General features: G+C 45.9%; 2 protein-coding genes across 3 annotated transcripts in view; both read right to left on the minus strand.

Annotated features, from left to right (window-relative positions):
• Positions 1-142: 142 nt before the first annotated feature.
• On the minus strand, positions 143-23,944 carry LOC130393611 (tyrosine-protein kinase ABL2-like). 2 transcript variants are annotated; one of them, XM_056604305.1, is made up of 14 exons: positions 23,881-23,944; positions 19,921-20,010; positions 12,342-12,470; positions 11,581-11,886; positions 9,360-9,644; positions 7,856-8,167; positions 6,662-6,945; positions 5,791-6,063; positions 5,482-5,566; positions 4,584-4,761; positions 3,963-4,147; positions 2,839-2,991; positions 2,321-2,413; positions 143-1,057 (listed from the first exon to the last, which is right to left on the minus strand). In XM_056604305.1, the coding sequence occupies exons 4-14, from the start codon at positions 11,849-11,851 to the stop codon at positions 975-977; spliced, it is 2,202 nt and encodes a 733-aa protein (XP_056460280.1). In that variant the 5' UTR covers positions 11,852-11,886; positions 12,342-12,470; positions 19,921-20,010; positions 23,881-23,944; the 3' UTR covers positions 143-974. The 2 variants fall into 2 exon arrangements, with proteins under 2 accessions (XP_056460280.1, XP_056460279.1); XM_056604304.1 differs by lacking the exon at positions 23,881-23,944 and having other exon boundaries at positions 19,921-20,099.
• LOC130393609 (tyrosine-protein kinase ABL2-like) overlaps positions 23,884-24,253 on the minus strand; it is a 46,098-nt gene continuing 45,728 nt past the window's right edge. The window contains exon 14 of the mRNA XM_056604301.1: positions 23,884-23,972. The gene's annotated coding sequence lies outside the window, so the exon portion shown is untranslated. The remainder of the gene's footprint in view (positions 23,973-24,253) is intronic.

Here is a 24,253-nt window from a genome sequence, read left to right on the forward strand (position 1 = left end):
TCTTGTTTGGTAGACGCAGAGGCCACGGCCACTAGGGCTACGCGTGGACCTTTCTATTCAAGAGTTACATCGTGATCCTCACTCTCTCAACAGCAAGTGACACCCTATCCTCAGGGTGACAGGGACGGAAGAATAACACATTTCAGGCAAATAGAGGGGAATATTTGATGCAGAGGTCGATGATTTACAACTGTGGCTTGTGTAAGACAGGAAGACGATTGGCCCGGGGGAGAAACATTTAGGGGGAAAAAGCCCTGAGATTGAGTAAACCTGTCAAACGCCTGATCTCCATTATGAGCAGAATGGATGTTGCGTAACTTTATTTATAAGCGCTAGGGACCGTTTATGTCAAAACTTTTACAGACCGAGAGAGTGAAAGGTCATCTCATGAGGTGAATTATTGATTTGTACTTCCGTTGAATGAGCCTTGGTAATATGTGTAGTTCAGAAAATCGTTAAACTAATCAAAGTTATTTTATAGATCATCGTATTATTCATGTTTCTATAGTCATGTTATATTTGTCTACAGATATTTAACATACTTGTCAAAGGGGTTATGATTTGTTTTAAATAATGGACAGAAAAAAAAGGTTGGGAAAAAGGATGAGAAAGTCTTTTTATTTTCATTCACGGTTTTGTGCATTTGACTTAAGGTAAATGCAATAAGTACATTGTTTTTGATAATTTCTAATCATGAATAAAAACCAGACTGATATAAAGTTGTGGGCAGGTTTAATGAGAAAATGAATACATTAATATTTAAGAAGGACATCAAATTGAAACACTTATTTTTTTACCAGAACATTACAACATAAAAACAATAACAATATATTTTTTTTTATCAAAACGTAGCATGAAACAATTGCACTTTCATACGGGATATGGGCATATGGGAATGAGTTAATCCATTGCATGTTAATGATGATCCAAATAACACAACATACATAAACACTAATTGTTAGAAGGAGGGCTCTTTATAGCTCTTGTTTTGGCAGTCGTTGTGGACGACTGTTCCCCTCCTCTTCGGCGGCGCGCTGGGTTCTGATGTGGGCTGTACCTGAGAGACATTCAAAGCACTTTACAATTATTAACAGATACCCACTGACTAACGCATTCAGACACTGACGGCGGTGTCAGCCATGCAAGGCACTTGCATGGCTGCTCTTTAGGAGCAGTTATGGTTAGGTGTATTGCTAAGGGAGGTACACCTCATCAATTATGGAGGAGCCGGGAATCGAACCAGCAACCCTCCGGTTGCCAGACAACCGGCTCTTCCCCCTGAGCCACTTCCACCCAGTGGGTTCAGATGAAATTGTGGGCCATAATATTAAAAAATTATAATCAGCCTACCTAATGTTTGCTTTGTTTTGATGTGGCGACACGACGACACACGGCTAATCCCTGGCAGGACAAGAATTATGCAATTCTAGGAACCCAGATGCAGATGCATGCATTACAGTATGAGTGAGTCAGACACAAATCCGTCTCTTACTTTATCCAAACTCCCCCATCAACATTATGGGGGTCGGCTTAGCTCAGGAGGTAGAGCAGTTGTCTCGTAACCGAAAGGTTGCTAATTCGATACCCAGCTCCAGAGTCATCCAGCGCATGGTGGACTCTGCCGTCGGTGTGTCAATGTGTGTATTTACTGATGTATGTCGCTTTGGATAAAAGCGTCTGCTAAATGCCCTAATTCTAATTGTAATTGTCTATTTTTTATTATTGATGATACCCATCGTTCCGCTCCACGCATTTAAATCTCCAATCTCCAGGCCCACCACGACATTATTTCCTGCCACTGTAATGACTAAAGACCTCGGGGAAATATGTGTATTTTCCCCCCAGCGCATCTTAAATCAGGAGTACCATTGCACAGCAGTATTGGGATATGCAACACAGCAGACTCCAGACGATACCCGAGTCCCACCCACCTGCTCAATCTAGAAAACAATGTACCCAGAGTCTCCATTATGCAGACAGAGCTACGCTGTCTGCATTATGGAGACCCTGGGTCTCACAGGACTAATTTAGCATCACAGCCAAATCAGGTTTTCATTCATCATCAGTCCCTGCATGCCCTCTTCCCCAGAAGAGCTTTTACGGTAAGAGGGGTGAAGACTACAGCCAGGGCAGTCTTGACTCAATCTCTTGACTCAATCTCTGCCCTGTCTGGACAGTGTTTCGATATCCAAGCATAGTGGTGGGTAAATATAGAAATAATCAATATCATATCATCTCAAGAAGACTTGAGTCCTGGTTGATGTCACACGTCTTGCCGAACCATGGGATCTAGAGAGGTTAGCTGTGTGTATGAGTTTACCTTCAGATATGCCTTTGAGACCATGGTACATGGTCTCAAAGTCCTGATGGATCTCAGCAAACGAAGGCCGTTCCAACGGGCTCCACTGCCAGCCTGGTGTGGACAAAGGCCCACCAAACATCCACGTTAAAACAACAACAACAACAACATCTAAGAGTAGTGCCAATGATCAACGACATATGGGTGGGATAAAAACATAAGGCTACATCATTCAATTCATAGGAAAAATCATAGGAAAAATGTTTCTGCCAAATTTATGAAAGTCACTTTGGATAAAAGCGTCTGCTAAATGCCCTAAACGTAAAAGTAAATGTAAAATGTCTTTATAGAAATAACATCGATCTGTGTTTAATGTTTTACCATGACTACAACTATTATTCTCCATCTCCATCTCTTTAATACTTGAATAATTATATGACACGCAGTGTCATATAATCACCGTTACAAGACGGACCGGTATCCGTCTAACTTTGACAGGGTTGAACGGTGTGCAGGTGGAACGTCATGCCGCTACTCACAGGCCCACATGAGCTCGTAGACTTTAGGGGGGCAGCCCTCAGGCTGCTCCAAGCGATTGCCTTTCTCCAGCAGGTCGTACACCTGGGACCGGTCCATCCCGGGGTACGGAGACATGCCGTAGGTTGTGATCTCCCAGAGCAGCACCCCGAACGCTGCAGCGGACACAAATGAAAAATAACTCCATTAGAAATGAGAAGCCCTGGGCACAGCGGAAAAGGAAAAGCACTCTGGGATGAGGTAGGGCTGTGCGATATGACCAAAATATCATATCCCGATATAGGTCATTCATTATCCCGATAACGATACATATCACGATATAGCACTTTTTCTGTAAATTCAATGAATAAATAGAATAAATATTTCGTATTATATACTCGACAAATAAAAGGTAATCTACTCATGATATTTTTCTCCTTTTATTTAGAACATTTGTGCAAATTATGTGAAAAATATAAAATATTAATGCAAAAAGGTAAATAGAAAAAACATAAACTATAGTCGCAAACAAAATATAGGCCAACAATGGGAATATGGTCAAAAATATCAAAACCAACTATACATTATTCTAACAGTAGAACTGTTTGAATTGTAGCATCAAACAAAACCAAAGTGGGGCAAACAAAATAAATATATCATCCGTAGACTCTCTCCGTACTGTTTGACATGATTCTTGCGTCGGTGGTATAAGAGGTTAGTGGTGTTTGAGTCTGATGAGGGGACCGGTCTGCGGCATACTTTGCAAAGTACGGTTTTCTGGTCCGCGTTAGACTTTTCATACCCAAACCATGTCCATTCAACAGAAGTAGCCCCTCTTTTAGGTACGAACTCCTCGTTTTGTCTTGGCTGGTCGGGGTCTTTCTCCTGTTCGGAATTACCCCGTTCTGTGTCATGTTCACTCTCCTCCATGTTTGTTTGTGTTGCCTTCATGTGCCGTGTGGAAGAACGTAAAGCGTCGTCCAAATGCCGAAAAAAATTACCGCAAAGAGTGTGATTTGCGACAAGACGAAATAAACGATAAAGCATGATATGAAACGATAGAAGTTTTTATTTCGTCACACGAAATATATCATCATATCGCACAGCCCTGAGGTGAGGTGCTGCGTGAGTTCTCCGGCTGACTCACCCCACACGTCAGACTTGATGGAGAAGGTGTTGTTGTCCAGGCCCTCGGGCGCGGTCCACTTGATGGGGAACTTGGCGCCGGCGTGGGCTGTGTAGGTTTCCCCGGTCATCAGCCGGCTCAGGCCGAAGTCCGCCACCTTCACCACGTGGTTCTCCCCCACCAGGCAGTTCCTGGCGGCCAGGTCCCTGGGGGGAAAAGAGACACGGTGACACGGTGACCGCGGTGGAGGTGCAGGCTGGGTCATGTGGAAGAGGGATCACGTTTTTAAAAAAATAAAACATTAGATATCTACTTAGATATTCAAATCAAGTCTAAAACTCAAATACATCGATTTCGGTGGATATTGTGATGCAGACAACCGCCTCACAATATGATTTATTAAAGATAAATTTTTTAAACAGACAGAAAGGTCAGACAGGAAGGTATGGGAGGGAGAGAGAGAACGGAGGACATGTAGCAAAGGTTTAATCGTTGAACCACCGAGGCGCCCCGCAGTATGATTTAGGATGAGATTTATTTCCCACTGAGGCAACCCAATTCTTTGGATAAAAGCATTCACCTGGCAACACACACACACACACACACACACACACACACACACACACACACACAAGGCCTCACCCGTGTATGAAGTTCTTCTTCTCCAGGTACTCCATGGCGGAGGAGATCTGCGTGGCCATGTAAAGCAGCACTACAGCGTTGGTCTCCTTGCGGTCGCACTTCCTCAGGTAGTCCAGCAGGTTGCCGTTGGGCATGTACTCCGTCACGATGTAGAAGGGAGTCTCCAGGGTGCACACGCCTGGCGGAGAGGGCAGGGAGGAGACGGGTCAGAAACAGGTTTATTCTGGGGTCCAGGGGACGGTGTTGTAGGGGACGCAGATTCAACATCTCAGCTTCAGGCGTCATGGTGGCACATTCACTTGTGCACTTCTCCACTCTGCGTTCCTTCTCAAGATTTCTTCCTTGCTAATTAAAGGTTGGGTATGGAATTAGCTTTTTTGGCCATTGTTGCAAAATTACTTGAAATCGTTATCATAACCCACTTACAGCCACTGAGTTAGAAGTACTGACATGAAAATTAAACAAGTCTAACAACTGTCAAACGGGCAGGGCTTGAAAAACTCCAGCCAATGATTTCCAGAACCACCGAGTGGCATTGGACAGTAAGTACGTCAATCAAACAGTCGTACTGCACTCCCACTCCCCCGCTCCCCGTGCGTGACCCCTTCGTGCACGTACTCAAAGCTCGTGACCCAGAGCAAGCTTCTGTTTGTTGTTATCCTGCGAGCTAGCTAACTAGCTAATGGCTCGCTCTCACGCATCTGTGTTCACGCTCGTGCATGATTGCGCGTCCATGTACTTGGAATGGGTGGAGTCAGAGTCAGCGTTGAAGGAGAGGGGGTGTATGTATATATGGCCTGTTAAGCCCTTTGAGACTGTACCTGTGATTAAGGGCTTTACAAATACAATTTAATTTAATATAACTTTTAGTCCTAAGAACGAATCCATAGCCACTGACCTAGAAGTTGGACCAGGTTGGGGTGTTTGATTTCTTTCATCAACGCCGCCTCCTTCAGTAACTCTTCAACCTCCATGGTGTCCTCCTGTCATGGGAACAAACCGATTTAGATATGATGAATGGATTCAATGATGACCCCATCTAACTATGAATAGAATAGTGAATGGTGACAAAACACTCGACTTCAAAACATCCAAAATACACCACATGCAGTACCACAAAACTAACAGCAGGCGGTGCTCCACTACCAGCGTGCTTGGACTAAATATGCTGTTAGAAGTCTTCCATTCATTCTAGAAATAAACAAACCTTGATCTTTTTGACCGCGACCCGACGACTACGTTTGAACCAGATGCCCAAGTAGACCTCGCCGTAATTCCCGCCGCCCAGCTTGTGCTTCATGGTGATGTCGGTGCGCTCCATCTCCCACTTGTCGTGGATGGGCGACACGCCGTTCACGGTGGGTTTGTTGCGCTTGGGCGCCGGGTAGTGCAGCGTGGTGACCAGGCCGTCCGCCACCGTGGAGTGGTGGTGGACCAGCTCCACCAGCGTGGCGAAGCGGCTCTCCGCCGTCACGTACACCTGGGGGGCGAGAGGGAGCGGCAAGGGGCGAGAGGGGGCGGGAGGGAGAGAGAGAGGGAGGGAGAGAGAGAGGGAGAGAGCAAGAGGGGGCGAGAGAGGGAGCGAGAGAAGGAGCAAGAGCGGAATCAAGAGGCAGTGAGAGAGAGCGAGAGAGACAAGGTTGAGAACAGGACATCATTTTTCGAAGAATCCCTCATAGACCTCATGTCCAGTCTAGGAAGACTATACAACATGGAGACAATGACATGAGACACTGAAGTGTGGAAAAATAACTTTGTTCCATTTTGTTCAAGTAACCCATAACATTTCCACCAACAGTCGCACAATTTCTGAAGAAGCGCCATTGAGAAGTCTTAATTGAGGAAACCGAACCAAGAACGCACGCCAAACCACGACCCTCCTCTTCCTCCTCCCCCAACACCACCCCCACCACCCCCACCCCCAGTCTCCTCTACCTTTCCGTCAGAGGACATGTTGCTGTGGTAGTGGCACAAGTGGGCCTCCTCTTCCTCCTCCTCCTCCCCCTCCTCCTCCTCCTCCTCACCCCCCACCCTCCCTCCACCACGCCCGAACACCCCCCGCCCCAAGTCTCCCGTACCTTTCCGTCGGAGGACGTGTTGATGCGGTAGTGGTACACGCGGCCCTCGTAGCGCAGCGAGATGGACAGCTGCCCGGGGCTGCTCTCGCTCTCCCACACCAGGAAGCTGCCGTCGATGAGCGAGCTGAGCAGGTACTCGGCGGCGGAGCGCGACACGGCCCCGTGGTACCAGCTGTGCTTCTCCAGGCTGACGGGCATGATGTAGTTGGACGGCACCCAGCCCTGGCCATTCTCAGAGCGCACCTGGCTCCACCTGCTGTAGCCCACCACCCGCAGCTCCTCGCCTGGGTGGGATGAGGGGGGAGTTAATCAAACCCCTAAAAGTTTTGCTATGAGCAGGAAAGTGTCTGGACTAGCATGGCTGGGCATCGAGCAGCCTGCGATTGGTCACAGCCTCGGGGCCCTCTCTTGTTGTCCGCCCCCGCCCGACCACTTCCACCTGTTATTATTCTTTTTTGCTCCAGGGGATTCGCTCCAGGGGATTCGCCCGGAACCCACTGACCAACTTGTGGTCAGGAAACCCAAGGTTTGGGTTAGGTGTTTTATTTTAACACATACATGGACACATACCTCCTGAATGCCAAGTAAATATGGCCGAGGGACACACACACACACACACACCCCCCATTTCATTTATTTATTTCTGTTAAATGTATATATGTAAATATTTTAATCAAAGAATTGGAAACGAACATTCCTGAACATTTGTTTAAGGTAACACACTCTGAGCACCTTTAAAACAAGCCTGAAGACTTTTATGTTTGCATTAGCTTTCTGCTACATCTTAAATACATTGCACTTTCTAAAAAGCTTTTTTAACTTTGCCTTTATTTTCTATTTTAACACTAAAATGCCTTTAACTTTCTATTTTACTCATTTCTTTGCATATGTTTTCTTTTACTTATCTATTTTATTGTATGACAATGTTTATATGTGAAGCACTTTGAGTCTGCCTTGTGTATGAAAAGTGCTAAATAAAGTTGCCCTTGGTCATTTAAGGGGTGGCAGGTGTCCCTGAGTGAGACACCTCACCCTAACTGCTCCGGTGTGTGAATGTGTGCATGAATGGGTGAATGTTAGGCAATATTGTAAAGCGTTTTGAGTGAACACTGATTACAAAAGGGCCAGATATTAGCAGATCATTTACTGTAATGTATGTCATGTAATGTAATAAGTCTAGGTTCCGGCGGTTACCTTTGGTGATGCTGAGCATGTTGTCGTCGCTGGCCTCAAAGTCATGGAGCGCCTTGAAGAGGTTGGGGTCGCTCTCCGACTCCCCGTGAGGGTTCTCCTCGGAGCTCCAGCGTACCGCCTCCGTCAGCGCGACCGAGACCAGGCCGAAAAGGTACTCGGCGGAGTTCCACAGACCGGGCCCGTGGTACCAGCTGTGCTTCTCCAGGCTGTTGACGGGCGTGATGTAGTTGGACAGCACCCAGCCCTGGCCGTTCTTGGAGCGCACTTCGCTCAACTCGCCATTGTCGTAGCCCAGCACCAGCAGCTTCTCGCCTGGAAGGGGGGGGGGTTGAGAAGAGATTTGATTGTGTAGCCGTGGTGTATGGTTCGCTATAAAATGGAACGGGTGAACCAATTTGAACAAAGCCTAGGAGATTTACGTAATCGACGCCATTGCACCATTTGCTGTTTAGTTAAATACCGTCATAAAACGAACAATATTTAGTTTTTACTAGATCCATCGCAAAGGACCAGCAACGTAGTCGGGCGTCAAAATGAAAAAAGAAGCCTACACAAAATGGTTACAGGTTTGATAGTCAGTGAAATCTCCCAACATGTCCGATAACATTAGCTAATGAGTCGGAATCACACCCAACTAAGCTTTTTAGCTTTAATTTCATTTCTGTCACATGGAAAGTGATACAGATTACATACTGTCATCTTACCGAGCGACATCATAATCTTTGCGAAAGCCACTGATGATGACTTAATTGATTCTGGTGAAGCGTCCCCCGTAGGACTTCATCGTACACAACAATCAGCCATCTTGTTCGATGTAAACGCCAAGAACATAGCAGGCACTACTACATCACAGCCTAGCTGAAACTGCACCAGGAAAAGGACGGTCCTCGGGGCATCCTCCTGACTAGACTACATGTTTGTGTGCGTGTTGTGGCAGACACCAGGGAGTGTCTGCCACAGTGAGGGGAATGGTAGGTCTGGCAACCTTCTGGCTCCACCCCCTGGCCATACATGGACTTCCTCCAGTTAACGAGGCAGGCCTAAAGGCCATTAAGCTGGAGTGCTTGCAGTAAAAATTGTGAGCAGGCTACCACAAGCTGGAGCTAGGGCTAGCAAGCTACAGAGAGGACTACGAATTGGGGATTACCCTGTTTCTCCCCAAACCCACCCCCCCCCTGGTGTTTTTTGTTTACGAGGTGAATAAAAACCATCCTGAGTTGGATCTGCACTCTGTGTTGTGTTGTTTTATCGTTCAACTTGGTGGCATGGGAACCCCACACCCACACCCCCGCTACATATGGGGCCCCAGCAGGTTTGTCTCGCCGCGGCAAGAGACGCCGCTGCCACCGCAGAAAGAGACGCCGCCGCCGCCAGAGAGGCCACCGCCGCCGCAAGAGACGCCACCGCCGCACGAGATGCCACCGCCGCCGCAAGAGACGCCACCGCAGTTCATTTACTGTAATGTATGTCATGTAATGTGATAAGTCTAGGTGCCGGCGGTTACCTTTGGTGATGCTGAGTGTGTCATCGCCGGTGGCCACAAAGTCATAGAGCGCCACGAAGAGGTTGGGGTCGCTCTCCGCCGTCCCCAGGAGGTTCTTCTTGGAGCGCCAGCGTACCTCCTCTGTCAGCAGGTACATGGCGGCGCTGCGCGACACGGGGCCGCGGTACCAGCTGTGCTTCTCCAGGCTGTTGACGGGCGTGATGTAGTTGGACGGCACCCAGCCCTGGCCGTTCATGGAGAGCACCTCGCTCCACTCGCCATTGTTGTAGCCCAGCAGCTTCTCGCCTGGATGGGGGGAGTTTATACCGTCATTAAACCAACAACGATATTTTGTTTTTACTAGAACCAACGCACAGGACCAGCAATGTGGTCGGGTGTCCGAGAGGCTTGAAACAAAATGGTTACAGGTTTGATGGTCAGTGAAAACTCCCAACATGTCAGATAACATTATCTAATGAGTCGGAATCACACCCAACTAAGCTTTTTAGCTTTACTTTACTTGCTGTCACATAGATAGCGATACAGACGGTTTGTGTTGTGAAGAGGGGTGGTATCATCAAAAAGACGGTGAGTAGGCCTGACAGCGACTAGAACAGAGTGCTCTTCCTGAGGGGGCAATGGAAACCCTGTCCCATGCCATCACATGCTCCTCTACGTCTGCCCACCTGTCCGTCTCGCTCGCCATTCGTCCGAGTGCTTCCACCATTTAAGCAACCCTCAAAAACGTTATTAAAAAGCCTAACAGTCTTTTTTTAAATCTTTCCGGGCAACATCATAATTTTTGCGAAAGCCACTGATGATGACTTAATCGATGCTGGTGAATCCACAACAATCAGCCATCTTGTGGGATGTAAACGCCAAGTCAATGCTCGACCCCTTCAACACGTTATTATTACAGTTGACCGGACTTAATGTCGGAGCACACCGTGGACGGGTCTGGCCCCGGGTTCAAGAGCGAGAGAGAGAAAATAAACACAGGAAGAAACGGTGGGGATGAGGAGGCTTCACGTCGGTGCATGCATGTGCGGCGTGCCCATGCGTGCGTCTGCGTAATCTCACATTTGGGGATCATAAAGGGGCGGCAAGGGGGGTGGGTTCAGTCGGTCCGCTGGTAAAGTGTAGAGGAAGAAAGAAAAATAACACACAAAAGAAACAAAACGAGCTGAAAGGATGAGGGGATCGCCGTCATTCTTGACTCTCACAGTAGCACACCGTTTGAATAATATTAATCACACAGAATATTATTATGTTGTTGTTGTTTCGGCTGTTGGTGAGTACCGTCTTACAGTTAGCCAACAGGAAAAGTAAGAATTCAGTGATCAGGAAGAGCCACAATAAATCCGGAAATGTATTAGCAATAACGACCACTTGAAAACCCTGCTGCGAGTTCAGGTGATGGGTGGACGCTGTCTGATGAGACGGTTAAAGCCGGTATCTGTGGCTTGGTGAGCTGGTTGCTCAGGCTTTGATTGATCACACAATGGAGCTACGGTATCTGTCCAGAGGTTGGTCATCATTCCTGGGGGGGGAGCAGGTGAACCTCTGCTGACTCACCACATTCCAACCACACGCACTTCCAGTTATGTTGCAACGTTCATTCATGCGCGCCCCGCGGAAACTTGAAAAGAGTGCCGTGCCTTGATGCCTTGACAACAATCGATGCCAGAGGAGTGGCTCATACGGGCGTGGTTCTGAACGCTTTAGGGAAGGGGAACGGTTGTGTTCCCCTTCCAGGATGACCAGGCATCTACCCAGAGCATTGTAGTCTAGATGCCCATCTCATCCGTTGACACGAAACTTCGAGGTCCAAGCGAATGGGACAACAGAGATTAACAGCATATTGCGCGACACATTAAAAAAAACTATTCACAGCAATGACTTCCCGCGGAACACAAATTTACTTTAAAATGCATTTACGCATGCATAAAACCCTTGGTCATTTACGGGGTGGCAGGTGGCTCAGGAAGTAGAGCGAGTGGGCCAGTAACCGGAAGGTTGCTAGTTCAGTCCCCGGCGCCTCCTAGCTAGAGTGGAGGTGTCCCTGAGTGAGACACCTCACCCTAACTGCTGCGGTGTGTGAATGTGTGCATGAATGGGTGAATGTTAGGCAATATTATAAAGCGCTTTGAGTGAACACTGGTTAGAAAAGTGCCATATAAAAGCAGATCATTTACTGTAATGTATGTCATGTAATGTAATAAGTCTAGGTGCCGGCGGTTACCTTTGGTGATGCTGAGCTCGTCATCGTCTTCGGCCACAAAGTCATAGAGCGCCACGAAGAGTTTGGGGTCGCTCTCCGCCGTCCCCAGGAGGTTCTCCTTGTAGCGCCAGCGTACCTCCTCTGTCAGCTCAGCCAAGTCCAGGCCGAGCAGGTACATGGCGGCGCTGCGCGACACGGGGCCGCGGTACCAGCTGTGCTTCTCCAGGCTGTTGACGGGCGTGATGTAGTTGGATGGCACCCAGCCCTGGCCGTTCATGGAGAGCACCTCCATCCACCCGCCATAGTTGTAGCCCAGCAGCTTCTCGCCTGGGTGGGAGGGGGACAGGGGGTGTCATCCAAAAGACACTTGGTTATAAGGCATACCAAGGCATTTAAGGGCAGAGGACAGTAAGACACACGTATGAGGTATCTGATCCTGTGTGCAAGGAACACATCTCAAAGCCGTGCGTGTTGAGACCTGGCCCGGGCCACTCCTGCCCCTCCTGCCCCTCCTAGCCCCCCCTGACGTCAGCAGTGTTGCAGAGGTGGAGGAACGTGTGGAGGAATGGGATACACCATACCAAACTGAACAGCCTGACGGACACTGTACCTGAGTGAGACTCCTCACCCCAACTGCTCCGGTGTGCGCATGAATGGGTGAATGTTAGGCAATATTGTAAAGCGCTTTGAGTGAACACTGATTAGAAAAGTGCCATATAATAGCAGATCATTTACTGTAATGTAAGTCATGTAATGTAATAAGTCTAGGTTCCGGCGGTTACCTTTGGTGAAGCTGAGCTCGTCATCGTCTCTGGCCACAAAGTCATAGAGCGCCACGAAGAGGTTGGGTTCGCTCTCGACCGTCTCCGTCAGCGCGTCCGAGTCCAGGCCGAAGGGCCGGGGCAGGGCTTCTGGAGGAAGACGAGGGGCATGTAACCCAGCAACCCAATGGTCAAACAATGAAACAGAAAAATGGGAAATAACACAAAATCAAACTGAACTAATTATATTAGTTCAATTATATTAATTACTAGGGGTGTGACGAGATCTCGTGCCACGAGATCTCGCGAGATTAAAATTCGACGATATTACCCGTCGCGTTAAAAATCGGTCTCGCGAGATTTGTGATTTATCCAAACTTCTATTTGTCGCCAGTGGGGGCAGTAATACGCCTTTGCTACATCTAGCCTGCCAGAACCTAAAGAAGGAGAAGGAAAAGAAGAGGAGGAGAAGGAGGGGAAGCAGGGGAAGCATCGAAAGCAGCCATAAGCTGTGTTCGAAATCGTTCCCTATCACGGATATAGTGCACTATATAGGGTGCTCGCCATTTTGTAGTGGTGTTCGAATTCTCAGTGGTTAATTTCATGCACTATATACTGCACTTAAAATACCCAAAATTTGAGTGTACATACGATGTAGCCTACATGTTACTCCAGTATACCACAATGCAATGCGGTCGTGTTTTTCCGGAGGAGAAGAAGAGGCTGAATAACCGCGAAAACGAATACATTTAATCAAAGTACATTTTGGGTACTTTGATTTGGTTTTGCACATAATATTGTTTGCACTTGAAAAAAAGAGAATTATTTAATTTAATTTAACTTTTATAAATTTTAGTTTTAGTTTCAATTTCATGCATGTCGAGAGTTATAAAAAAACATTTCAAAATGCATGCTTGGTTAAATAAAAGTCTGTTGGTCCAGTCATATATTTTGTCATTGTAGTTTTCTTAAGATCTCGTCTCGTTCTCGTGAACCCAATATCGGGTCTCGTCTCGTCTTGTGAGCCGAGTGTATCGTCACACCCCTATTAATTACTCCATTTTGTTCGGTGGCCTTATCCATTTTAATTTCCCTTATATAATCCCTTACTTGTAGATATCTAAAGTGGTCACCCCTCTCTAATTTAAACCTCTTTTAAATATTGAAAACTCTGTATTTCCCCTTTTTCTACTAATGTGCATATTGCCGTGATGCCTCCTCTTTCCCATCTCTTGAAACCATGAACTTTTTCCTTGTTGAACTTTATTGTCATTCCTTGACCATCTCAAAATCTTCATCTCTTTTTCTAATTTGTATCTCTTTACTATAGTGTTCCAAATGTTTAAAGTAAAGTTAGTTATTGAGTCGATTAAGCCTTCCTGTTTCTTAAATAGTTATTTATCCCCCACTAGTGCTTGAATCTGATAGCCCTCCCCCCTTATTTCAATATCTTTCCATTTGGCTTCGTAGTTCCCGTTACACCAACATGCCACAGCTCTGACCTTTGCTGCATAGTAGTAATCTTTGAAACTGGGCACCGCCATCCCTCCTCTCTCCTTAGGCAACTGTAGTGTTGCAAGCCTCATCCTGGGTCTCTTTCCCCCCCAGATGAACCTTGAGAACCACTTATCCCACTCCATTAATTGACTTTGTGGTACAGATATGGGTAAAGTCTGATAGAGATACAATAACCTTGGCAGTATGTTCATTTTTACTATTTCAATCCTTGAACTGAAGTCCAAGACCTGTCCTGGCCACCTTGCCAAGTCCCCCTTAATGCTATGATTTATCTGTGTGTAGTTTGTCTTACATAATTTGTCTTTAAAAAGTATTGAATCTTCTCACAGTCCCATCTCCATTTGTATTTATCTTTGATCTCTATCGTTGGTGTGTAATTTAGAGCCAAAATCGGTGTCTTTGTCACATTAAGACTATACCCTGAATCGTGCCCGCATCCCTCCAGTAGATCCATCAGTATTGGAAAGCTCGTGTCTGGTTGTATGCGATCACGTCATCCGCAAATAGGCCCAATTTGTATTCTGATCCTCTTATCTCCACCCCCTTGATATTATGATGCTGCCTAATCGCTTGAGCTAATGGTTCGATGAAGGTATGGAAAAGTGTCGGTGATAAACACCCTTGTCTAGTCGACTGCTCTAGCTTAATCCGATCCGTCAGACTACCATTTACTTTCACTCTTGCCGTTGGCTCTTGATACAATGACCGTATGCATTTGATAAGTGTCCCCGTGATTGAAGCCACATTTTTCTAGGACTTTATACAGGTAGGTCCACCCCACACAATCAAATGCCTTTTCTGTGTCCAAACTCACTAAGACCACACTCATTCCTCTCCTTTTAACTTTCTCCATTATTTGAATTGTCTTCCTTATATTGTTCTGTGCCTGCCTTCCTTTTATAAAACCAGTCGGGTCTTCATCTATAATATCGGAGTTGAAGAATTGATTCAGCCCTTCCCCTATCAATGGTAAGTCTAGCCCCTCTAAGAATGTCTTGATGCTCTTTTCATCTGCTGCAGCTGGTTGTGTGTATAGTATCCTATAATATTCCTCAAATGCTCCCCTCTATTTCCTCAGGCTCTTTTAATAACTCATTAGTGTTCGGGTTCCTAATCTTATGAATGTGATTAATGTTTGTTGTACCCTAATCCTTCTGGTCAACACACTTCCTTAAATGTAGATGCGCAAGTAAATATGGGCTATTATGACATGGCTCTTCTCAATGCCGTGGAACGCGCCGTTCACTTGCATGGGCCTTTCACAACAACGCCAGCGTCTTCGGTTGCTAAGCGACGTCAACGTCTTTGGCTAACTATTTCTCCGCTGATCAACACTAAGAATGGTAACAAATAAATTGTAAAAAGACACACCGTGTGAAGTTATTTTTTCGTTTGGCAAATAGCCGCTCATTATCCAAAATAAGCCCCTTCAGCTCGAAGCAAGACACCTCCGTTGCGCGTCGGGGTCCTGTTCGCCCTGTCTGGGCTTATTTTCCTGATAATGAACGCTGTTCTATTATCCCCTACTTAACGTCAATATTACTCTATGTGGAAGGGAAAATAGCTTTATTTGTAATTAAAATGTTACGCGGCTGTATTTTCAGAGACCTCCACAGATATTTGAGTTTGCTGCTTTCATGGGAGCCAGACATCTCTCTATGGGATCTCAGCTCCCACTGGCTCCCACCTAACTCTAACCCTGCCCGTAAATCAAGATCCCATCCATTTCCACAGCTATGACATCTAAAAGCTCCTCAAAGTAGTCTTACCGCTGTCCGGCACGGACACATTAATCACTGTAACCATTTGTCCTTCAATTTTTCCCTTAACCACCTTCCTTCCCTGTTACATATTTCTTTGTTACAAATTTCACTGAGTTTTTAATTGGTGTGGCCACTCCTATGAGACTAGTAAATGAGCTATAAAACGCGTTGTTGCATCCATATCTTTTAAATTGTTCATGTTCTTTTGAAAACAGATGTGTTTCTTGTAAAAAAATAACCCGCACCTCCTCCTTTCTAAATTTTGTTAACACTTTTCCCCCTTTTAATCGTATTATTCCTACCATTAACATTTAATGACACCATTCTTATACCCCTACGTTGCATAATAATTCCTCTCGAAACATTCTTCTGTTCTCCACATGTCACATAACCCAATATGTAAAATAACAGCAACCGCTGAACTAAAAAAAACTAATTTTAACAATCAGAACTTGAACTTCCAAGGCATTCAGGGGTTTTAAATATGTCCCCCTGTCCCCTGTTGGTAGGTGAGGGGTAGAGCCTCTCCTAGTGAGAGGGGCCCCTTAGTGGCGGAGATCTCCTCAGGCGTTGATCTCCCGAGCTCACTATAAGTGGCCAACATCTAAATTCTAGTTAAATACACCCCATGTAAGAAATGTATTGCATACGTTTTCAACCGCTGAGAGGTAGCGGCCGTGGCGTAGTGGATTAGTATAAAGGCGCGTTCACTCTGCTGGTGATAACGAGACGGCTCGCCAGTGATGACGCCCCCGCGTGTTCAGTTTCAAGTTTGCATGCCTCTATTTGCTTGATGCCTATCACCTACTATCCTTTTGCATTTATTTATGAGAAGCAAATACAGTATTGCCACGCTATGGAAGGCAACACTTCCCCTTATCTAGAGCTGGTTTACCAGTAGACAACGTTTACAACTGAGCAAAGTCATGCCAACAGACGATACAACGTTAATCAATAGTAAAGTGATATGATGGTTGATTATTTTATATTGAGTAAAACAAAAAACAAAAAAATTAAAATGTTATGCGGCTGTATTTTCAGAGACCTACACAGATATTTGAGTTTGCTGCTTTCATGGGAGCCAGACCTCTCTCTATGGGAGTTCAGCTCCCACTGGGTCCCACCTAAGTCTAACCCTGCCTGCAAATCAAGATCCCATCCATTTCCACAGCTATGACATCTAAATGCTCCTCAAAGTAGTCTTACCGCTGTCCGGCACGGACACATTAATCACTGTAACCATATGCCCTTCCATTTTTCCCTTAACCACCACATACCTTCCTTCCCTGTTACATATTTCTTTGTTACAAATTTCACTGAGTTTTTAATTGGTGTGGCCACTCCTATGAGACTTGTTAAATGAGCTATAAAACGCATTGTATCCATATCTTTTAAATTGTTCATGTTCTTTTGAAGACAGATGTGTTTCTTGTAAAAAAATAACCTGCACCTCCTCCTTTCTAAATTGTGCTAACACTTTTCCCCCCTTCTCAGCCTCCCTGGTAAAGTCTACTCAAAGGTGCTGGAAAGGAGGGTTCGGCCGATCGTCGAACCTCAGATTGAAGAGGAACAATGCGGTTTTCGTATGCCCATCCGGTCTACATGCGTTTTGTGGATCTGGAGAAGGCGTATGACCGGGTCCCCCGGGAGAAACTGTGGGAGGTGCTGCGGGAGTATGGGGGTCTCTCCTCAGGGCCATCCAATAGCTGTACTCCCAAAGCGAGAGCTGTGTTCGCGTCCTCGGCAGCCAGTCAGTTTCGTTCTCAGTGGGTGCTGGTCTTCGCCAGGGCTGCGCCTTGTCACCAATCCTGTTGTGATATACATGGACAGGATATCGAGGCGTAGTCGGGGTGGGGAGGGGTTGCAGTTCGGTGGTCTGAGGATCTCGTCACTGCTTTTTGCAGATGATGTGGTCCTCATTGGATCACCGGCCTGTGACCTTCAGCACTCACTGGATCGGCTGGCGGCCGAGTGTGAAGCGGCTGGGATGAGGATCAGCACCGCTAAATCTGAGGCCATGACTCTTAGCAGGAAACCGGTGGATTGCTTACTCCGGGTAGGAAATGAGTCCTTAGCCCAAGTGAAGGAGTTCAAGTACCTCGGGGTCTTGTTCGCGAGTGAGGGTACTATGGAGCGTGAGATTGGCCGGAGAATCTGAGCAGCGGGGGCGGTACTGCGTTCGCTTTACCGCACCGTTGTTACGAAAAGAGAGCTGAGCCGCAAGGCAAAGCTCTCGATCTACCGGTCGATCTTCGTTCCTATCCTCACCTATGGTCATGAGGGTTGGGTGATGACCGAAAGGACGAGATCGCGGGTACAAGCGGCCGAGATGAGTTTTCTCAGAAGGGTGGCTGGCGTCTCCCTTAGGGATAGGGTGAGAAGCTCAGCGTTCCGTGAGGAACTCGGATTAGAGCCGCTGCTCCTTTACTTAGAAAGGAGTCAGCTGAGGTGGTTCGGGCATCTGGCAAGGATGCCCACTGGGCGCCTCCCTTGGGAGGTGTTTCAGGCACGTCTAGTGGGGAGGAGACCTCGGGGAAGACCCAGGACTAGGTGGAGAGATTATATCTCAACACTGGCCTGGGAACGCCTCGGGATCCCCCCGTCAGAGCTGGTCAATGTGGCCCCCTGCTTGAGCTGCTCCCCCCGCGACCCGACCCCGGATAAGCGGATGACGATGAAGAGGAGGACATTTCCCCCTTTTAATCGTATTATTTCTACCATTAACATTTAATGACACCATTCTTATACCCCTACGTTGCATAATAATTCCTCTCGAAACATTCTTCTGTTCTCCACATGTCACATAACCCAATATGTAAAATAACAGCAACCGCTGAACTAAAAAAAACTAATTTTAACAATCAGAACTTGAACTTCCAAGGCATTCGGGGGTTTTAAATATGTCCCCCTGTCCCCTGTTGGTAGGTGAGGGGTAGAGCCTCTCCTAGTGAGAGGGCCCCCCTTAGTGGCGGAGATCTCCTCAGGCGTTGATCTCCCGAGCTCACTATAAAGGCCGATCCATACCTCCGGATCCGGACGAAATTCGTCCGTTGCCCCAAACGTTGCCTCCGGAACTACCCTTCATACCTCCGTCTGGTTTCAGCGTTGTTATGGATGTTGTATGGATGTGATCGCAAACATGACATCTGTAGAGATGATTTTGCTTTGTGTCATCATGTGCCTCGGCAAAAAAAAGTGAAAAAAGTGTGCGGTGGCATGTGACACCCCTCACCAACCCGCAGATTATCTCCTCAAATTTTATTAAATGACCAGTTACCTCATTGCCAAAGCAGGGGAACAATCAAATAAAAAGGTCAGGTATATAGTATAATATAAGTATAAAACGTTATATATACATATCAGATATTATACTACTCTATCTATTTTCGCGAATGGTCTGACTTCTTCGGAGCACTCCGGATTCATAAGCTCAGAGGCGACGGACCCATTGACGGACAAAACACCTCCGGGACCGGACGAAACGGTCCGTATCCGTATTTACCGTAGGGTGTGAATGGGCCTTTAGTGGCCAACATCTAAATTCCAGTTAAATACACCCTATGTAAGAAATGTATTGCATACGTTTTCAACCGCTGAGAGGTAGCAGCGGTTGCGTAGTGGATTAGTATAAAGGCGCGTTCACTCTGCTGGTGATAACGAGACGGCTCGCCAGTGATGACGCTCCCGCGTGTTCAGTTTCAAGTTTGCATGCCTCTATTTGCTTGATGCCTATCACCTACTATCCTTTTGCATTTATTTATGAGAAGCAAATACAGTATTGCCACTCTATGGAAGGCAACACTTCCCCTTATCTAGAGCTGGTTTACCAATAGACAACGATTACAACTGAGCAAAGTCATGCCAACAGACGATACAACGTTAATCAATAGTGAAGATATATGATGGTTGATTATTTTAGATTGAGTAAAACGTTCATGTTCCAACATGTAGTAAACCATACGTCACCAACTGGGCAACTCTGTCAAAATTTGGCCAGAGATGCCGAACGGAAGTAGAACCATAAGAATGTCATGAGGCGTCGTTCATGCAAACTTTACAACGTCGCCAAAATGTTTTGCCCATGATTTCCAGCGATGTGTTGAGAGCATAAGTCAACATGATGATACAGCGACGCCAAAAGAGATTGACTTTCGTGTCCCAGCTAACCCAGGCTTTGAGCGCAACATACCTCCCTAACCCACTAATCGATGTTCGTAGTACAGGCCACTGGTTCAGACACAAAATCAAGCAATTGTCCAGTACAAAAACAACAAAAACAACAACAAAAAGAGACTGCCGGTGAAGTCTGTATCCTCTACCTGTCTCCTGGGGCCCATTGGCCTGGCCCAAATCTAGGGGGGCCGATCCATTTAGACTGGTCAACTGGTCCTCAAAGCTGCTGCTCACCACTAGGCAAAAAATAAATAAAAATAACATCATCTATCTTACTCTATGAACAACCACTGGAGTCCTGCTATACACAAGACACACACATTGATCTAACACGGCATGCGGAGCCCAAGCAGGTAGCCACTGTGGGGGAGGGATTTGGATTGTGTGGGGGTGTGTGCATGAGGAGGGACGAGGCACACTCTCTCCATGAAACGCATAACATCATACCTCGAGACTGGGCTCATCATCATCACATTTCCCTCTTGGCGCATTTAATGGCCTTGGGGCGCTCATGCTAGCACTCTGTCTAGCACTCGCTGAAGTTCGCTTTTATTCATCATCGTCCTCCTAATCTGTTGGGCGTCTATCCCCAGAGTCCTTTCTGTCTTATTCCAAACTGTCTTGGACGCTCTGCGATCGAAGAGCACCTGTTTTTGCAATGCCGAGTTATCCATGCGGCAGACATGGCCCATATACTTCACTTGTTGGGTGAAACAGAAGTCACGTATTGGACGCGTCTTGGTAATTTGACGCAATCTTTCGTTCGATAACTTGAAGCTCCAGTCCAGAGATGTTTCATCGTGATTTTGGGAGTCTGTTTCTGCTGATCGTCGACTGTGACTAGGTGCATTCTTCCTCTGAAATCCCCCTATCACCATCTTCCTGAGGAAACCATGCCAGATGACTTCAACTTTTTTCAGTTCACCTTCCAAAAGATGCCATGCTTGTATACTATACAACAGACGCGATCGTACGCACATTGTTAGAAATCGTATCCGAGTGTCCAGTTGTATTCGCTTGTCCATGAGGATGTGTTTGAGTTCATTCCATTTCTCGAAGGCGGAGCTCATTCTTGCGTGAAGGAAGGAACTGGTGTTATCTGAATTTGTGATAGTATATCCGAGGTATTTAAATTTCCTGACATTCTTGATCTTCTTATCTCCCACAGACACTATGCTTTCCTTTTCCATCAAAGCTACATCAGCATTAAACACCATTGTCTCGGTCTTGTCATAGGACATCTGTAGCCCAAAGCGCTTGAACGTTTTATCATAGATGGTCAATATCTGCTGCAGTTCATCAACAGAATTTGCAAATATACCCTGGTCATCGGCATACAGTAGCTCAGTGATGTTGCTGTTTCCATGGGCTGGTGCTTTGCTCCGCAGCTCCCTTGGTGATACTTCATTTGGAATGTTATACTCTATATGGAAGCCTGTTTCCGGGATAGTTGTTTGTACTTCTTTCCGTGCGGCTCTTACCACAAAGTCCATATAGATGTTAAATAATGGCGGGGACTCAAGGGCCCCTTGACGACATCCAACAACAGTTTCAAAGAAATCCTTTCCACCTTTAATACATGCCTTTGTGCCTGTGTAGAGGGCTCGGAGTATAGCTGTTAGTTTAGGGCATCTTAAACGGATGTCAAGGCAGCGAAATAAAGCATCTCATGGAATCCAGTCGTACGCAGCTTTGAGGTCTATAAACGCCACAAACACGGGAGCTTTTGATTTCTTTGAGAGTTCAAGAATACGTCGTAGAATAAATATGGCGTCAGAGGTTGATCTGTTGGCCCGAAATCCATATTGCGTTGGTAGAAGGATTTTCTCGTATGTCTCCCTGATCCTATTAATGACGACACCAGATATCACCTTTGACAGAGTCGCAGTTATGCTTAATCCTCTGTAGTTTTCAGGTAACGATCTCAGCCCTCTCTTGTATAAACAAGTTATGGATGCTTCCAACCATTTCTTAGGGACCATTAAACACGACCAAATCTTACGCAGTAGAAGTGTGATGTACTTAAACAATGATTCTGATGTTGTGTATTTCAGTTGTTCAGAGTGTATATTGTCGGTCCCTTGGCACCTGCCATTCTTCAATTTTGCTATATTAGCCTTGATTTCTGAGCAGTCTGGTGGGCTGTCGTTGATGACAGGAAGGCCATCAGGTGGTAGCAGATGAGGATAATCATCAGGCTGTTCTAGTTCCGGCTGTGGGTTGTAAGAGCGGGCTCCAAAGTGTTCAGAGAAGTGTCCCTCCAATTTTTTGGTCGGTATCATCGGTCTTTTCACTCGTGATAGTGATGTATATCTTTTCATTAGCCTAAACTCCTCCTCTGTCTCACACTGTTCACTAGCATAATTAAGTTGATTAGCCTTGGATGTAAAATAGTAATTTTTCAGCTTGGTGCGAGCTTTCCTGACATCGTAAGACAATGCCTTCTTCTTCACTGGATCTTTCTCTTTATGGTATTGCTTCAACAGATCCTGGTACTCTTTATTCGCCCATGGTTTTATCAGCTCATTTCTTGCCCTCATCGGAATGGTTTCTGTTGACGCCTGTTGTATTACACTTGTTAGCAATTCTTCAGCTTCGTCAGGTGTCTGAGGACTTTGATTAGGCAGTAGCATAGAGTCAAGTGCGCCACTATACAAGTCCTGTATGGATGCATCATCTCTCAATCGGCGCAGATCAGGATGTTTTTTATCCGGCTGTGTTTTGCGAGAGGTCTTCTTTAATGTTTTCCTCGTACGGAACAATGCGTCCATTACTACAATGCAATGATCTGACTCAAATGGCAGACTTTGCATGGGGTATGATCTGCAGTTGGTAGTTGCATGTTTCACATACCATTCATTAGCAATGATGTAGTCCAGCCTGCGTTTATAACCAAGATTTGAATGAAAGGACCATCTGTGCTCGTCAGTTCTTGTCGGGAACATGGTATTCAGGATAGATAGCGAGTTCTCTTCTGCTATTTCAATGAGCTTGGTTCCATTGAAGCTTGTTGGATTCTCATCATGATGAGGCCCAATGCTTTTCCAGTTCTCGGGTTCACAGTCATAGCCAATAGTTGCATTAAAGTCTCCAGCAACAATAATCTTAAAGGAAGGATGGGTTTTCTTCATATCTTGTATTGCTTTGTTAAGCCTGCGATAGAAGTTTTCCTTTGTACTGGTGGCATGATCTTCAGTGGGACAATAGCAACTATAGATTGCAAGTTTTATTCCATGGACTTTTACTCTTACTATCGTGAGTCTTCCTACGATGATATGCTGGATGTCTAGCAACATGACATGTGGCGCTAGGACGACAGCAACACCAGCTTGTGCAGTCTTCATGCCATTATACACAAGGTTCCATCCCTTTAATATGTCGTCATCAAAACTTATTTCACCCTCTCCTCTCTGTCGTACTTCCTGCATACAAGTTATGTCATGCCCTAACCGTTTGCAGTGTGTGACACAATCAGCCAATTTGCTTTCGCACCTGCACGTTCTAACATTGATCGTACCAAGACGAAATTTGTGATACTTCTGTTCCATATTGTAACTATAAATACGATATAAATATTAAATACTACAATGATAAAGCTATCTAAATTCTCATTCCAGAGTCAATCTATTCATATATACATATACATGTATCTAGCGAGGTATGGAAGTTAGACTGGCAGTTAGACTGAGAGTTGTCATAAAGCAAACTTTTATGCCTTTTATGAGATCTTCTATAACCACATAGAAAGAGGCTACTTCACTTCTGTGGCGCCATTGCTCCGTTGGCTTGCCTAACCGCAAGGTAGGCTACCCAGGGTGCACCTGTCCTAATGACGGAGGTGGAGCTGGCTTGAGTGTGAGAGGCGATTTAGACAAATAAGGACTTACAAATGCCATATGAGCCTAGCAGTTAGACTGAGAGTTGCGCATCAACAAACCATACACCCTATGACGAAAGCAACACCTTGCCAACCGCAACAACAAGGAAATAGCTTCACGAGATTGTTTTAATTATTCTTTTGATTTTAAATAGATAACAAATGCATGTTAAAACTGGCTATGGTGTGGTCGAACACACATTTTAAAAGACTCAACAAAAAGAGATACCTTCGAGATTCGTAGTCCAACTGGTCTTCGAGCTTGCGCACCTTCTTCTTGATGATGTCCATCTTCTTGGTGTCTATGAACAAAGTGTTCTCCTGCAACACAAAAACAATTTAACATTGTTAGTGTACATCATGGCGCATGGCTTATCCTTCACATAGCCAGTATGCTGCGCAGAAAAACATTAAACTGCATTAGTAACTTTTTCACTGCAGTCACCACTTTTGGGTTTAAACATATTGGCAACTGTAACTGCAGCCAGTGAAACACTGGACACTGCAGTGCCTAAGAAAAAAGGATTTTGCCCTCGCTAAATGAATTTGGCCTGCGGAGAAGGGGAGGACATCTAATTTGAACAAAATTGATGGCTGCAGTG

Source organism: Gadus chalcogrammus, chromosome 12 (genome assembly GCF_026213295.1).
Source record: "Gadus chalcogrammus isolate NIFS_2021 chromosome 12, NIFS_Gcha_1.0, whole genome shotgun sequence".
Taxonomy (NCBI): Eukaryota; Metazoa; Chordata; class Actinopteri; order Gadiformes; family Gadidae; genus Gadus; species Gadus chalcogrammus.